Below are 17,500 nucleotides of genomic sequence, written 5' to 3'. Positions count from 1 at the left end.
TGGGATGGGCTGAGGGAAGCTGAGGGTTGGGATGTGGAATAGGAGATAGATGGGATGGGCTGAGGGAAGCTGAGGGTTGGGATGTGGAATAGGAGATAGATGGGATGGGCTGAGGGAAGCTGAGGGTTGGGATGTGGAATAGGAGATAGATGGGATGGGCTGAGGGAAGCTGAGGGTTGGGATGTGGAATAGGAGATAGATGGGATGGGCTGAGGGAAGCTGAGGGTTGGGATGTGGAATAGGAGATAGATGGGATGGGCTGAGGGACGCTGAGGGTTGGGATGTGGAACTGGAGATAGATGGGATGGGCTGAGGGTTGGGATGTGGAACTGGAGATAGATGGGATGGGCTGAGGGAAGCTGAGGGTTGGGATGTGGAACTGGAGATAGATGGGATGGGCTGAGGGAAGCTGAGGGTTGGGATGTGGAACTGGAGATAGATGGGATGGGCTGAGGGAAGCTGAGGGTTGGGATGTGGAACTGGAGATAAATGGGATGGGCTGAGGGAAGCTGAGGGTTGGGATGTGGAACTGGAGATAGATGGGATGGGCTGAGGGACGCTGAGGGTTGGGATGTGGAACTGGAGATAGATGGGATGGGCTGAGGGAAGCTGAGGGTTGGGATGTGGAACTGGAGATAGATGGGATGGGCTGAGGGAAGCTGAGGGTTGGGATGTGGAACTGGAGATAGATGGGATGGGCTGAGGGAAGCTGAGGGTTGGGATGTGGAACTGGAGATAGATGGGACGGGCTGAGGGACGCTGAGGGTTGGGATGTGGAACTGGAGATAGATGTGATGGGCTGAGGTACGCTGAGGGTTGGGATTTTGGAACTGGAGATAGATGGGATGGGCTGAGGGACGCTGAGGGTTGGGATGTGGAACTGGAGATAGATGTGATGGGCTGAGGTACGCTGAGGGTTGGGATTTTGGAACTGGAGATAGATGGGATGGGCTGAGGGACGCTGAGGGTTGGGATGTGGAACTGGAGATAGATGGGACGGGCTGAGGGACGCTGAGGGTTGGGATGTGGAACTGGAGATAGATGGGATGGGGCTGAGGGTTGGGATGTGGAATAGGAGATAGATGGGATGGGCTGAGGGTCGCTGAGGGTTGGGATGTGGAACTGGAGATAGATGGGATGGGCTGAGGGAAGCTGAGGGTTGGGATGTGGAACTGGAGATAGATGGGATGGGCTGAGGGACGCTGAGGGTTGGGATGTGGAACTGGAGATAGATGGGATGGGCTGAGGGACGCTGAGGGTTGGGATGTGGAACTGGAGATAGATGGGATGGGCTGAGGGAAGCTGAGGGTTGGGATGTGGAACTGGAGATAGATGGGATGGGCTGAGGGAAGCTGAGGGTTGGGATGTGTAACTGGAGATAGATGGGATGGGCTGAGGGAAGCTGAGGGTTGGGATGTGGAACTGGAGATAAATGGGATGGGCTGAGGGAAGCTGAGGGTTGGGATGTGGAACTGGAGATAGATGGGACGGGCTGAGGGACGCTGAGGGTTGGGATGTGGAACTGGAGATAGATGTGATGGGCTGAGGTACGCTGAGGGTTGGGATTTTGGAACTGGAGATAGATGGGATGGGCTGAGGGACGCTGAGGGTTGGGATGTGGAACTGGAGATAGATGGGATGGGCTGAGGGAAGCTGAGGGTTGGGATGTGGAACTGGAGATAGATGGGACGGGCTGAGGGAAGCTGAGGGTTGGGATGTGGAACTGGAGATAGATGGGACGGGCTGAGGGACGCTGAGGGTTGGGATGTGGAACTGGAGATAGATGGGATGGGGCTGAGGGTTGGGATGTGGAATAGGAGATAGATGGGATGGGCTGAGGGACGCTGAGGGTTGGGATGTGGAACTGGAGATAGATGGGATGGGCTGAGGGAAGCTGAGGGTTGGGATGTGGAACTGGAGATAGATGGGATGGGCTGAGGGGGACGCTGAGGGTTGGGATGTGGAACTGGAGATAGATGGGATGGGCTGAGGGACGCTGAGGGTTGGGATGTGGAACTGGAGATAGATGGGATGGGCTGAGGGAAGCTGAGGGTTGGGATGTGGAACTGGAGATAGATGGGATGGGCTGAGGAAGCTGAGGGTTGGGATGTGTAACTGGAGATAGATGGGATGGGCTGAGGGAAGCTGAGGGTTGGGATGTGGAACTGAGATAAATGGGATGGGCTGAGGAAGCTGAGGGTGGATGTGGAACTGGAGATAGATGGGACGGGCTGAGGGACGCTGAGGGTTGGGATGTGGAACTGGAGATAGATGTGATGGGCTGAGGTACGCTGAGGGTTGGGATTTTGGAACTGGAGATAGATGGGATGGGCTGAGGGACGCTGAGGGTTGGGATGTGGAACTGGATATAGATGGGATGGGCTGAGGGAAGCTGAGGGTTGGGATGTGGAACTGGAGATAGATGGGATGGGCTGAGGGACGCTGAGGGTTGGGATGTGGAACTGGAGATAGATGGGATGGGCTGAGGGAAGCTGAGGGTTGGGATGTGGAACTGGAGATAGATGGGATGGGCTGAGGGAAGCTGAGGGTTGGGATGTGGAACTGGAGATAGATGGGACGGGCTGAGGGAAGCTGAGGGTTGGGATGTGGAACTGGAGATAGATGGGACGGGCTGAGGGACGCTGAGGGTTGGGATGTGGAACTGGAGATAGATGGGATGGGGCTGAGGGTTGGGATGTAGAATAGGAGATAGATGGGATGGGCTGAGGGACGCTGAGGGTTGGGATGTGGAACTGGAGATAGATGGGATGGGCTGAGGGAAGCTGAGGGTTGGGATGTGGAACTGGAGATAGATGGGATGGGCTGAGGGACGCTGAGGGTTGGGATGTGGAACTGGAGATAGATGGGATGGGCTGAGGGACGCTGAGGGTTGGGATGTGGAACTGGAGATAGATGGGATGGGCTGAGGGACGCTGAGGGTTGGGATTTTGGAACTGGAGATAGATGGGATGGGCTGAGGGACGCTGAGGGTTGGGATGTGGAACTGGAGATAGATGGGATGGGCTGAGGGAAGCTGAGGGTTGGGATGTGGAACTGGAGATAGATGGGATGGGCTGAGGGACGCTGAGGGTTGGGATGTGGAACTGGAGATAGATGGGATGGGCTGAGGGAAGCTGAGGGTTGGGATGTGGAACTGGAGATAGATGGGATGGGCTGAGGGAAGCTGAGGGTTGGGATGTGGAACTGGAGATAGATGGGACGGGCTGAGGGAAGCTGAGGGTTGGGATGTGGAATAGGAGATAGATGGGATGGGCTGAGGGACGCTGAGGGTTGGGATGTGGAACTAGGAGATAGATGGGATGGGCTGAGGGAAGCTGAGGGTTGGGATGTAGAATAGGAGATAGATGGGATGGGCTGAGGGAAGCTGAGGGTTGGGATGTGGAACTGGAGATAGATGGGATGGGCTGAGGGAAGCTGAGGGTTGGGATGTGGAACTGGAGATAGATGGGATGGGCTGAGGGAAGCTGAGGGTTGGGATGTGGAACTGGAGATAGATGGGATGGGCTGAGGGACGCTGAGGGTTGGGATGTGGAACTGGAGATAGATGGGATGGGCTGAGGGAAGCTGAGGGTTGGGATGTGGAACTGGAGATAGATGGGATGGGCTGAGGGAAGCTGAGGGTTGGGATGTGTAACTGGAGATAGATGGGATGGGCTGAGGGAAGCTGAGGGTTGGGATGTGGAACTGGAGATAGATGGGATGGGCTGAGGGAAGCTGAGGGTTGGGATGTGGAACTGGAGATAGATGGGATGGGCTGAGGGAAGCTGAGGGTTGGGATATGGAACTGGAGATAGATGGGATGGGCTGAGGGAAGCTGAGGGTTGGGATGTGGAACTGGAGATAGATGGGATGGGCTGAGGGAAGCTGAGGGTTGGGATGTGGAACTGGAGATAGATGGGATGGGCTGAGGGAAGCTGAGGGTTGGGATGTGGAACTGGAGATAGATGGGATGGGCTGAGGGAAGCTGAGGGTTGGGATGTGGAACTGGAGATAGATGGGATGGGCTGAGGGACGCTGAGGGTTGGGATGTGGAACTGGAGATAGATGGGATGGGCTGAGGGAAGCTGAGGGTTGGGATGTGGAACTGGAGATAGATGGGATGGGCTGAGGGACGCTGAGGGTTGGGATGTGGAACTGGGGTTGGGAGATAGATGGGATAGATGGGACGGGCTGAGGGACGCTGAGGGTTGGGATGTGGAACTGGAGAGATGGGAGATGGGATGTAGAATAGCTGAGGGACGCTGAGGGTTGGGATGTGGAACTGGAGATAGATGGGATGGGCTGAGGGAAGCTGAGGGTTGGGATGTGGAACTGGAGATAGATGGGATGGGCTGAGGGAAGCTGAGGGTTGGGATGTGTAACTGGAGATAGATGGGATGGGCTGAGGGAAGCTGAGGGTTGGGATGTGGAACTGGAGATAAATGGGATGGGCTGAGGGAAGCTGAGGGTTGGGATGTGGAACTGGAGATAGATGGGATGGGCTGAGGGAAGCTGAGGGTTGGGATATGGAACTGGAGATAGATGGGATGGGCTGAGGGAAGCTGAGGGTTGGGATGTGGAACTGGAGATAGATGGGATGGGCTGAGGGAAGCTGAGGGTTGGGATGTGGAATTGGAGATAAATGGGATGGGCTGAGGGAAGCTGAGGGTTGGGATGTGGAACTGGAGATAGATGTGATGGGCTGAGGTACGCTGAGGGTTGGGATTTTGGAACTGGAGATAGATGGGATGGGCTGAGGGACGCTGAGGGTTGGGATGTGGAACTGGAGATAGATGGGATGGGCTGAGGGAAGCTGAGGGTTGGGATGTGGAACTGGAGATAGATGGGACGGGCTGAGGGAAGCTGAGGGTTGGGATGTGGAACTGGAGATAGATGGGATGGGCTGAGGGACGCTGAGGGTTTGGATGTGGAACTGGAGATAGATGGGATGGGGCTGAGGTTTGGGATGTAGAATAGGAGATAGATGGGATGGGCTGAGGGACGCTGAGGGTTGGGATGTGGAACTGGAGATAGATGGGATGGGCTGAGGGAAGCTGAGGGTTGGGATGTGGAACTGGAGATAGATGGGATGGGCTGAGGGACGCTGAGGGTTGGGATGTGGAACTGGAGATAGATGGGATGGGCTGAGGGACGCTGAGGGTTGGGATGTGGAACTGGAGATAGATGGGATGGGCTGAGGGACGCTGAGGGTTGGGATGTGGAACTGGAGATAGATGGGATGGGCTGAGGGAAGCTGAGGGTTGGGATGTGGAACTGGAGATAGATGGGATGGGCTGAGGGACGCTGAGGGTTGGGATGTGGAACTGGAGATAGATGGGATGGGCTGAGGGAAGCTGAGGGTTGGGATGTGGAACTGGAGATAGATGGGATGGGCTGAGGGAAGCTGAGGGTTGGGATGTGTAACTGGAGATAGATGGGATGGGCTGAGGGAAGCTGAGGGTTGGGATGTGGAACTGGAGATAAATGGGATGGGCTGAGGGAAGCTGAGGGTTGGGATGTGGAACTGGAGATAGATGGGATGGGCTGAGGGAAGCTGAGGGTTGGGATGTGGAACTGGAGATAGATGGGATGGGCTGAGGGAAGCTGAGGGTTGGGATGTGGAACTGGAGATAGATGGGATGGGCTGAGGGAAGCTGAGGGTTGGGATGTGGAACTGGAGATAGATGGGATGGGCTGAGGGAAGCTGAGGGTTGGGATTTGGAACTGGAGAAAGATGGGATGGGCTGAGGGAAGCTGAGGGTTGGGATGTGGAACTGGAGATAGATGGGATGGGCTGAGGGAAGCTGAGGGTTGGGATGTGGAACTGGAGATAGATGGGATGGGCTGAGGGACGCTGAGGGTTGGGATGTGGAACTGGAGATAGATGGGATGGGCTGAGGGACGCTGAGGGTTGGGATGTGGAACTGGAGATAGATGGGATGGGCTGAGGGACGCTGAGGGTTGGGATGTGGAACTGGAGATAGATGGGATGGGCTGAGGGAAGCTGAGGGTTGGGATGTGGAACTGGAGATAGATGGGATGGGCTGAGGGAAGCTGAGGGTTGGGATGTGGAACTGGAGATAGATGGGATGGGCTGAGGGAAGCTGAGGGTTGGGATGTGTAACTGGAGATAGATGGGATGGGCTGAGGGAAGCTGAGGGTTGGGATGTGGAACTGGAGATAGATGGGATGGGCTGAGGGAAGCTGAGGGTTGGGATGTGTAACTGGAGATAGATGGGATGGGCTGAGGGAAGCTGAGGGTTGGGATGTGGAACTGGGGACAGGTGGGAGTGGAGTTGCTGGGCGGGGGATAGAATGACAGTCAAAGTAAAAATAAAATAAAAAAGCCAAAAAATAAAGTCAAAATAAAACATAACAAGAAGTATGTTTGAATGACACTGAGGGGACAGTGTTGTTACAACTAATGTCGGTTTGCCTGAGGCTGATGCCGTGCAGGTGTTTGTGCACATGCATATACACACACACTCATTCAAATGGGGGCTCCCAAGTGACACAGCGGTCTAAGGCATTGCATTTCCGCGCAGACGTCACTCCAGACCCTGGTTCGATATCAGGCTGTATCACAACCAGCCGTGATTGGGAGTCCCATAGGGCGGCGCACCATTGGCCCGTCCGGGTTAGTGGAGGGTTTAACCGGGGTGTTTTCTTGTTTTCTGTTTTATCCTTCGTTTTTCTCTTTTGTTAATTTCGTTGGTTATTGATGCATTTGGGGGAGTTTTGGGGTGTGGGGAATTATTTTATTTTCTGGAGGGGGGAGGGGGGGCTTTGGGGGAGGTCTCGGATGGTTGAGGGGCAGCTCTTGGGAAACTGTGGGGGGCTTGAGGGCTGGTGGCCTGGCGGTTGGGAGCTTGAGCCTGTGGCTAACAAGTCGCTAGTTCGGGTTCCCGTTTTTGACCTTGTGGGAGATCTGTCAACGTGCCCCTCAGCAGGGCGTTGACCCTTCAGCAGTGCGTTGACCCTTCAGCAGGGCGTTGACCCCTCAGCAGGGCGTTGACCCTTCAGCAGGGCATTGACCCTTCAGCAGGGCGTTGACCCTTCAGCAGGGCGTTGACCCTTCAGCAGGGCGTTGACCCTTCAGCAGGGCATTGACCCTTCAGCAGGGCGTTGACCCTTCAGCAGGGCGTTGACCCTTCAGCAGGGCGTTGACCCTTCAGCAGGGCGTTGACCCCTCAGCAGGGCGTTGACCCTTCAGCAGGGCATTGACCCCTCAGCAGGGCATTGACCCTTCAGCAGGGCGTTGACCCTTCAGCAGGGCGTTGACCCTTCAGCAGGGCGTTGACCCTTCAGCAGGGCGTTGACCCTTCAGCAGGGCGTTGACCCTTCAGCAGGGCGTTGACCCTTCAGCAGGGCGTTGACCCTTCAGCAGGGCGTTGACCCTTCAGCAGGGCGTTGACCCTTCAGCAGGGCGTTGACCCTTCAGCAGGGCGTTGACCCTTCAGCAGGGCGTTGACCCTTCAGCAGGGCGTTGACCCTTCAGCAGGGCGTTGACCCTTCAGCAGGGCGTTGACCCCTCAGCAGGGCGTTGACCCTTCAGCAGGGCGTTGACCCTTCAGCAGGGCGTTGACCCTTCAGCAGGGCGTTGACCCTTCAGCAGGGCGTTGACCCTTCAGCAGGGCGTTGACCCTCAGCAGGGCGTTGACCCTTCAGCAGGGCGTTGACCCTTCAGCAGGGCGTTGACCCTTCAGCAGGGCGTTGACCCTTCAGCAGGGCGTTGACCCTTCAGCAGGGCGTTGACCCCTCAGCAGGGCGTTGACCCTTCAGCAGGGCGTTGACCCTTCAGCAGGGCGTTGACCCTTCAGCAGGGCGTTGACCCTTCAGCAGGGCGTTGACCCTTCAGCAGGGCGTTGACCCCTCAGCAGGGCGTTGACCCTTCAGCAGGGCGTTGACCCTTCAGCAGGGCGTTGACCCTTCAGCAGGGCGTTGACCCTTCAGCAGGGCGTTGACCCTTCAGCAGGGCGTTGACCCTTCAGCAGGGCGTTGACCCTTCAGCAGGGCGTTGACCCTTCAGCAGGGCGTTGACCCTTCAGCAGGGCGTTGACCCCTCAGCAGGGCGTTGACCCTTCAGCAGGGCGTTGACCCTTCAGCAGGGCGTTGACCCCTCAGCAGGGCGTTGACCCCTCAGCAGGGCGTTGACCCTTCAGCAGGGCGTTGACCCTTCAGCAGGGCGTTGACCCTTCAGCAGGGCGTTGACCCCTCAGCAGGGCGTTGACCCCTCAGCAGGGCGTTGACCCTTCAGCAGGGCGTTGACCCTTCAGCAGGGCGTTGACCCTGGTTGTTTCTGTGGGTCGCTCTGGATGGGAGTTTGTTAGATGACTAATGTGATGTTGAGCGGCTTCATTGCAAGTAGATTGTATGTTTTATATATTCAGAAAATATATTTGGGACATTGAATGTCTTCTCTTTTTGTGTTTCTGACAGAATACTCTGTAGTTGGTCAAAGCTGTGTGTTGGAACACCTTGGTAGATCAGGATGGGTGAAGTCCCTGCTCATGTGAATTTTCAGCTTCAGACGTGCCTACTTCTCACTTAAAACATAGTTTTTTGTGTTTACAACTCTTGTCTTTCTACGTTGTGTGTTTCCCTCAGAATACGGTGGATAAGTTGATAAAGAAGACCAACCTGGCTCTGGTGGTGGGCACCAACTCCTGGAGACAACAGTTCATGGAGGCCATCACAGTCAGTGCAGGTAAAAACCAGCTCCTGCACCGCACATACCACACTCTAGGGGGCGCCATTTAGTGGTCAGATAACTCAAAGGAAGATGGTAAATACTAGCCTGGTTAACATAACTGTTTTGCTAACATTCCACTGTTTGCCACGCGTCATGAAAAGGTCTGGAATGTTAGCACAAACAGGGACCAGGCTAGGTAAATACAAGGGGCGGCAGGGTATCCTAGTTGTTAGAGCGTTGGACTAGTAACTGAAAGGTGCGAATCCCCGAGCTGACAAGGTAAAAATCTGTCGTTCTGCCCCCTGAACAAGGCAGTTAACCCACTGTTCCCCTGAACAAGGCAGTTCACCCACTGTTCCCCTGAACAAGGCAGTTAACCCACTGTTCCCCTGAACAAGGCAGTTCACCCACTGTTCCCCTGAACAAGGCAGTTAACCCACTGTTCCCCTGAACAAGGCAGTTAACCCACTGTTCCCCTGAACAAGGCAGTTAACCCACTGTTCCCCTGAACAAGGCAGTTAACCCTCTGTTCCCCTGAACAAGGCAGTTCACCCACTTTTCCCCTGAACCCACTGTTCCCCTGAACAAGGCAGTTAACCCACTGTTCCCCTGAACAAGGCAGTTAACCCACTGTTCCCCTGAACAAGGCAGTTAACCCACTGTTCCCCTGAACAAGGCAGTTAACCCACTGTTCCCCTGAACAAGGCAGTTAACCCATTGTTCCCCTGAACAAGGCAGTTAACCCATTGTTCCCCTGAACAAGGCAGTTAACCCACTGTTCCCCTGAACAAGGCAGTTAACCCACTGTTCCCCTGAACAAGGGAGTTAACCCACTGTTCCCATGGACAAGGCAGTTAACCCACTGTTCCCCTGAACAAGGCAGTTAACCAACTGTTCCCCTGGACAAGGCAGTTAACCCACTGTTCCCCTGAACAAGGCAGTTAACCCACAGTTCCCCTGAACAAGGCAGTTAACCCACTGTTCCCCTGAGCAAGGCAGTTAACCCACTGTTCCCCTGAACAAGGCAGTTAACCCACTGTTCCCCTGAACAAGGCAGTTAACCCACTGTTCCCCTGAACAAGGCAGTTAACCCACTGTTCCCCTGAACAAGGCAGTTAACCCACTGTTCCTCTGAACAAGGCAGTTAACCCACTGTTCCCTGAACAAGGCAGTTAACCCACTGTTCCCCTGAACAAGGCAGTTAACCCACTGTTCCTCTGAACAAGGCAGTTAACCCACTGTTCCCCTGAACAAGGCAGTTAACCCACTGTTCCCCTGAACAAGGCAGTTAACCCACTGTTCCCCTGAACAAGGCAGTTAACCCACTGTTCCCCTGAACAAGGCAGTTAACACACTGTTCCCCTGAACAAGGCAGTTAACCCACTGTTCCCCTGAACAAGGCAGTTAACCCACTGTTCCCCTGAACAAGGCAGTTAACCCACTGTTCCCCTGAACAAGGCAGTTAACCCACTGTTCCCCTGAACAAGGCAGTTAACCCACTGTTCCCCTGAATAAGGCTGTTCCTAGGCCGTCATTGAAAATAAGAAATTGTTCTTAACTGACCTGCCTAGTTAAATAAAAAATCTATATTAAAAAAAATACAGTGACATAAAAAACGTGGATCTTTTGTTAATCGTCCTCATAATCAGTCATAATTGTTAGATTTGTACAAAAATCAATAACTAATACGTGTGTTATTTTTTTTGTTTAGCTTTGCGTTTGGCTTTATAAAAGAGACAAGACAGATTGGATATGTTTTCTGTATTCGGGCCATCTTCCCACTCACAGAAACGTCATTGTTTTGTCACCTTGTCTGAGTGACTTTGAGTCTGACTATAGGATCTTTGTTGTGTGAAGATCTACCAATCAGCCCTGTCGACGGTCCTAGACAGACTGTCTGAAACCATGTCACCCATTTCTGCTGTCGGCAGAACTTCTCCAGCTTCTACGGAGCAACATGAGGTGATACTCTGGCTGTTTCTCAATGCTTCTTTCCTCGACCTCCTTCTCAAAACACATTGGAGGGAAACATCTCCATCCCCTCAGATCCTTCATTTTGAGAAGGAGGAAAGAGGATATGAGGAATCAAATCAAGGAAAGATGAATTGAGAAAGACGTCCAGTTTCCTCACACACACTACACACACTACACACTACACACTACACACACTACACACACTACACACTATACACACACACTACACACTACACACTACACACACTACACACTACACACTACACACTACACACACACTACACACACACTACACACTACACACTACACACTACACACACACTACACACTACACACACACTACACACACACACACTACACACTACACACACACTACACACACACTACACACTACACACACACACTACACACACACTACACACTACACACACTACACACTACACACTACACACACACACTACACACTACACACACACTACACACTACACACACACACTACACACTACACACACACACTACACACTACACACACACACACAAACACTCACACACACTACACACACACACTACACACACACACACACACACACACACACACACACACACACACACACACACACACACACACACACACACACACACACACACACACACACACACACACAATCCTCTCTACATCTCTGTAGATTATTTTTCTCCACACAGTAAAATCATTGAAGGCCCTCACTCTGCTCAGTAAATGGGAAGGCCCTCACTCTGCTCAGTAAACGGGAAGGCCCTCACTCTGCTCAGTAAACGGGAAGGCCCTCACTCTGCTCAGTGAACTGGAAGGCCCTCACTCTCCTCAGTGAACTGGAAGGCCCTCACTCTGCTCAGTGAACTGGAAGGCCCTCACTCTGCTCAGTGAACTGGAAGGCCCTCACTCTCCTCAGTGAACTGGAAGGCCCTCACTCTCCTCAGTGAACTGGAAGGCCCTCACTGTGATTGGTGTTAAAATATTTAATCCAGTGGCACTGGTTATTATTTCATGACCCGCTGAAAAATGTATGTCTACATAGACCTAGGCCTGTCTAATCTCCTACCTAGCCCCCTGTCCAGCTACCCTGCCTGCTCATGGAGGCCTCATTTTGTCTGGGGGGAGCTGGGACAGTCACTCACAATGCCTGTCAGGCTACACACGTCCCTACCTCTGTTTGAAGGAAGTCCCCTAATGGCCTGATGAGGGCCTCTAATGGCCTGTTGAGTGCCCCTAATGGCCCGCTGAGGGCCCCTAATGGCCCGCTGAGGGCCCCTAATGGCCCACTGAGGGCCCCTAATGGCCCGCTGAGAGCCCCTAATGGCCTGCTGAGGGCACCTAATGGCCTGATTAGGGCCCCCTAACGGCCTGCCGAGTGCCCCTAATGGCCTACTGAGAGCCCATAATGGCCTGTTGAGGGCCCATAACGGCCTGTTGAGGGCCCCTAATGGCCTGTTGAAGGCCCCTAATGGCCTTCCGAGGGCTTCTAATGGCCTTGTGAATGTATAGAGTTCGACTGTACAAGGTTTTAGCTTTGTTACATATAACAAGATCACTTAATTGAGATGTTCAGTAGTGGCAGGTGTTGTCATTCCTCTTCCTGTCCCATCCTAATAGTTCCGTGTGAGGGTATGTGAGTCTTCTTAGAGTGGGTTAAACACACCGGGAACCAGGATGTCACTATGAAATACAACCATCTGCTCTTATGAAATATTACTCAATGTATCACAACGTAAGTTAAAATGATTGTCTTCCTTCCTCTCCTCTGCTCCTCCATCCCTCCATCTCTCCTCTCCTCTGCTCCTCCCTCCATCTCTCCTCTCCTCTGCTCCCTCCCTCCATCTCTCCTCTCCTCTGCTCCTCCCTCCATCTCTCCTCTCCTCTGCTCCCTCCCTCCATCACTCCTCTCCTCTGCTCCTCCCTCCATCTCTCCTCTCCTCTGCTCCCTCCCTCCATCACTCCTCTCCTCTGCTCCTCCCTCCATCACTCCTCTCCTCTGCTCCATCCCTCCATCTCTCCTCTCCTCTGCTCCTCCCTCCATCACTCCTCTCCTCTGCTCCATCCCTCCATCTCTCCTCTCCTCTGCTCCTCCCTCCATCACTCCTCTCCTCTGCTCCTCCCTCCATCACTCCTCTCCTCTGCTCCATCCCTCCATCACTCCTCTCCTCTGCTCCATCCCTCCATCTCTCCTCTCCTCTGCTCCTCCCTCCATCACTCCTCTCCTCTGCTCCATCCCTCCATCTCTCCTCTCCTCTGCTCCTCCCTCCATCTCTCCTCTCCTCTGCTCCTCCCTCCATCACTCCTCTCCTCTGCTCCTCCCTCCATCACTCCTCTCCTCTGCTCCCTCCCTCCATCTCTCCTCTGCTCTGCTCCTCCCTCCATCACTCCTCTCCTCTGCTCCTCCCTCCCTCCCTCCATCACTCCTCTCCTCTGCTCCTCCCTCCCGCCATCTCTCCTCTCCTCTGCTCCTCCCTCCCTCCATCTCTCCTCTCCTCTGCTCCTCCCTCCCTCCATCTCTCCTCTGCTCCTCCCTCCCTCCATCTCTCCTCTCCTCTGCTCCTCCCTCCCTCCCTCAATCTCTCCCCCCCCTCCTCTCCCCCTTGTCCCCAGGAGACGAGGATGAGGAAGACTCCGGTGAAGAACGTCTTCCGTCTTGTTGTGACTACGTCATGCACTTCCTCACCGTCTTCTGGAAGGTGAGTAGAGTTGGTGGTCCTCTGTAAGCTCAGATGGTAGAGCATGTTTTTCTTTGCAACGCCGAGGGTCGTGGGTTCGATTCCCGTGACCTCCCATATGTAAAATGCTCACATGACTGTAAGTCCCTTTAGATAAAAACATCTGCTAAATGTTATTAGAAACACTTTAGTGCCATTACTCATAACTATTGATAACTGTTAACGATGGACACATGTTACGATGTGTTATGTAGCTGTTATAAGGGCTTTATGAATGCATTCATAAGGACACCTATAGTAAAGTGTTACATTTGTATTCATATTATTATTAATATTAATATTACTATTCATATTATTATTCATATTATTATTCATACTCATATTATTATTCATATTATTATTCATATTATTCATAGTATTATTCATATTCATAGTATCATTCATATTCATATTATTATTCATAGTATTATTCATATTAGTATTCATATTATTATGCATACTCATATTCCTATTCATATTATTATTCATATTCATATTCATATTATTATTCATATAAATATTATTATGAATACTACTATAATAATAGTAATAATAATATAATATTAATATTATTATTAATTATATTATTATTCATGTTATTATGAATATTAGTATGAATACTATTACTATTATTATGAATTATATTATTATGCATATTATTAATAATATTATTATGAATACTACTATAATAATAGTAATACTAATATAATATTCATATGATTATTATTCATAATACTATTCATATTATTCTAATTGTTATTCATATTAATACGATTATTACTCATATTATTCATATTATTATTATTATTATTAATGGAATTATTCATGTTGTGAGGCGGCAGGGTGGCCTAGTGGTTAAAGTGTTGGACTAGTAACCGGAAGGTTGCAAGTTCAAACCCCCGAGCTGACAAGGTACAAATCTGTCGTTCTGCCCCTGAACAGGCAGTTAACCCACTTTTCCTAGGCTGTCATTGAAAATGAGAATTAGTTCTTAACTGACTTGCCTAGTTAAATAAATAAATAAATATTATTATTATTAATATTAGGTGCTGTTCGCCTGTGTTCCTCCCACGGACTACCTGAACGGCTGGGCCTGCTTCTTCATCTCCATCGTCATCATCGGCATGCTGACCGCAGTGATCGGAGATCTGGCCTCTCACTTTGGCTGCACCATCGGGTTGAAAGACTCCGTTACTGCCGTGGTGTTCGTGGCGCTGGGTACGTCTGTCCCTGGTGAGTACACTAATGGATAGCAGTATGGGGGGGTGTAGAAGGTGTAGGGTAGAAGGTGTTCGTGGCGCTGGGTACGTCTGTCCCTGGTGAGTACACTAATGGATAGCAGTATGGGGGGGTGTAGAAGGTGTAGGGTAGAAGGTGTTCGTGGCGCTGGGTACGTCTGTCCCTGGTGAGTACACTAATGGATAGCAGTATGGGGGGGTGTAGAAGGTGTAGGGTAGAAGGTGTTCGTGGCGTAGAAGGTACGTCTGTCCCTGGTGAGTACACTAATGGATAGCAGTATGGGGGGTAGAAGGTGTAGGGTAGAAGGTGTTCGAAGGTGCTGGGGTAGTCTGTCCCTGGTGAGTAGACTAATGGATAGCAGTATGGGGGGTGTAGAAGGTGTAGGGGTAGAAGGTGTTCGGGGCTGAAGGTGTCTGTCCCTGGGGTGAGTACACTAATGGATAGCAGTATGGGGAAGGTGTAGAAGGTGTATGGGATAGAAGTGTGGGTGTAGAAGGTGTGGTGTGTAGAAGGTGTAGGGTAGAAGGTGTTCGTGGGTTAGGTGTCTGTCCCTGGTGAGTACACTAGGGTGGATAGCAGTATGGGGGAAAGTGTAGAAGGTGTAGGGTTGAAGGTGTTCGGTGTAGGATAGAAGGTGTAGAAGGTGTCCCTGGTGAGTACACTAATGGATAGCAGTATGGGGGGGTGTAGAAGGTGTAGGGATAGAAGTGTGGGTGTAGAAGGTGTAGGGATAGAAGTGTGGGTGTAGAAGGTGTGGGTGTAGAAGGTGTAGGCGTAGAGGTGTGGGTGTAGAAGGTATAGGGGTAGAAGGTGTAGAAGGTGTAGGGTAGAAGGTGTAGGGGTAGAAGGTGTAGGGTAGAAGGTGTAGGGGTAGAAGGTGTAGAAGGTGTAGGGGTAGAAGGTGTAGAAGGTGTAGGGTAGAAGGTGTAGCGTAGAAGGTGTAGGGGTAGAATGTGTGGGTGTAGAAGGTGTAGGGGTAGAAGGTGTAGGGGTAGAAGGTGTGGGTGTAGGGGTAGAAGGCGTAGGGGTAGAAGATGTAGAAGGTGTAGGGTAGAAGGTGTAGAAGGTGTATGGTAGAAGGTGTAGAAGGTGTAGGTGTTGAAGGTGTAGAAGGTGTAGGGTAGAAGGTGTAGGGTAGAAGGTGTAGAAGGGTTAGGTGTTGAAGGTGTAGAAGTTGTAGGGTGGAAGGTGTAGGGTAGAAAGTGTAGAAGGTGTAGGTGTTGAAGGTGTAGAAGGTGTAGGATAGAAGGTGTAGAAGGTGTAGGTGTTGAAGGTGAAGGGTAGAAGGTGTAGGGTAGATGGTGTAGTAGGTGTAGGTGTTGAAAGTGTAGAAGGTGAAGGGTAGAAGGTGTAGAAGGTGTAGGTGTTGAAAGTGTAGAAGGTGAAGGGTAGAAGGTGTAGAAGGTGTAGGTGTTGAAGGTGTAGAAGGTGTAGGTGTTGAAGGTGAAGGGTAGAAGGTGTAGGGTAGACGGTGTAGAAGGTGTAGGTGTTGAAAGTGTAGAAGGTGAAGGGTAGAAGGTGTAGAAGGTGTAGGTGTTGAAGGTGTAGAAGGTGTAGGGTAGAAGGTGTAGGGTAGAAGGTGTAGAAGGTGTAGGTGTTGAAGGTGTAGGGTAGAAGGTGTAGGGTAGAAGGTGTAGAAGGTGTAGGTGTTGAAGGTGTAGAAGGTGTAGGGTAGAAGGTGTAGAAGGTGTAGGTGTTGAAGGTGTAGAAGGTGTAGGTGTGAAGTCATACAACAATTAAAGCGTCTTTCTATGTTTTTTCACTGCTACCTTTGAAATTATTTTTAAATTATTCAGTCGTAAAATATTAATCACAAGACACATAATTTTAGTATAATGCAAGATCGCACCAGAGATGGCAGCTTCGCTTCAAACTGTGCAGTAAGCATGTACCACCGCATTTAATCATGGCAAGCTAACCGGAAACATGACCGAATACATACAGTATATTCCCTCCGTAAGGCAATCAAACAAGCAAAGCGTCAGTATAGAGACAAAGTGGAGTCGCAATTCAACGGCTCAAACACGAGACGTATGTGGCAGGGTCTACAGACAGTCACAGATTACAAAACGAAAACCAGCCCCGTCGTGGACATCGACGTCTTGCTCCCAGACAAATTAAACAACTTCTTTGCTCGTGACACTGACAATACAGTGTCACTGACAGGGCCCGCTGCCAAAGTCTGTGGGCTCTCCTTCTCTGTGGCCGACGTGAGTAAAACATTTAAACGTGTTAACCCTCAAGGCTGCAGGCCCAGACGGCATCCCTAACTTCATCCTTGGAGCATGCGCAGACCAGCTGGCTGGTGTGTTTACGGACATATTCAATCTCTCTCTATCCCAGTCTGCTGTCCCCACATGCTTCAAGATGGCCACCATTGTTCCTATACCCAAGAAAGCAAAGGCAACTGAGCTAAACGACTATTGCCCCATAGCACTCACTTCTGTCATCATGAAGTCCTTTGAGAGACTAGTCAAGGATCATATCACCTCCACCCTACCTGACACCCTAGACCCACTCCAATTTGCTTACCGCCCTAATAGGTCCACAGACGATGCAATCGCCATCACACTGCACACTGCCCTATCCCATCTGGACAAGAGGAATACCTATATGAGAATGCTGTTCATTGACTACAGCTCATCATTCAACACCATAGTACCCTCCAAACTCGTCATCAAGCTCGAGACCCTGGGTCTTGGCCCCGCCCTGTGCAACTGGGTCCTGGACTTCCTGACGGGCCACCCCCAGGTGGTGAAGGTAGGAAACAACATCTCCACTCCGCTGATCCTCAACACTGGGGCCCCACAAGGGTACGTTCTCAGCCCTCTCCTGTACTCCCTGTTCACCCATGACTGCGTGGCC

At 51.7% G+C, this 17,500-nt stretch overlaps 1 protein-coding gene across 2 annotated transcripts in view; it reads left to right on the top strand.

Moving 5' to 3' along the window:
• The window catches only part of LOC127913471 (sodium/calcium exchanger 3-like), a 204,421-nt gene that overhangs the window by 182,224 nt on the left and 4,697 nt on the right, over positions 1–17,500 (top strand). The window contains exons 5-7 of one of the 2 annotated variants that reach the window (XM_052485492.1): positions 8,608–8,707; positions 13,296–13,378; positions 14,443–14,629. In XM_052485492.1, the coding sequence (XP_052341452.1) occupies positions 8,608–8,707; positions 13,296–13,378; positions 14,443–14,629 (370 nt within the window). Of the gene's footprint in view, positions 1–8,607; positions 8,708–13,292; positions 13,379–14,442; positions 14,630–17,500 lie in introns of both variants that reach the window. The other variant, XM_052485491.1, reaches the window with a different exon arrangement.

This window comes from Oncorhynchus keta, chromosome 29 (genome assembly GCF_023373465.1).
Source record: "Oncorhynchus keta strain PuntledgeMale-10-30-2019 chromosome 29, Oket_V2, whole genome shotgun sequence".
NCBI lineage: Eukaryota > Metazoa > Chordata > Actinopteri > Salmoniformes > Salmonidae > Oncorhynchus > Oncorhynchus keta.
Note: the sequence above shows the minus strand (reverse complement) of the source record. Positions and strands in the feature narration are given on the sequence as shown.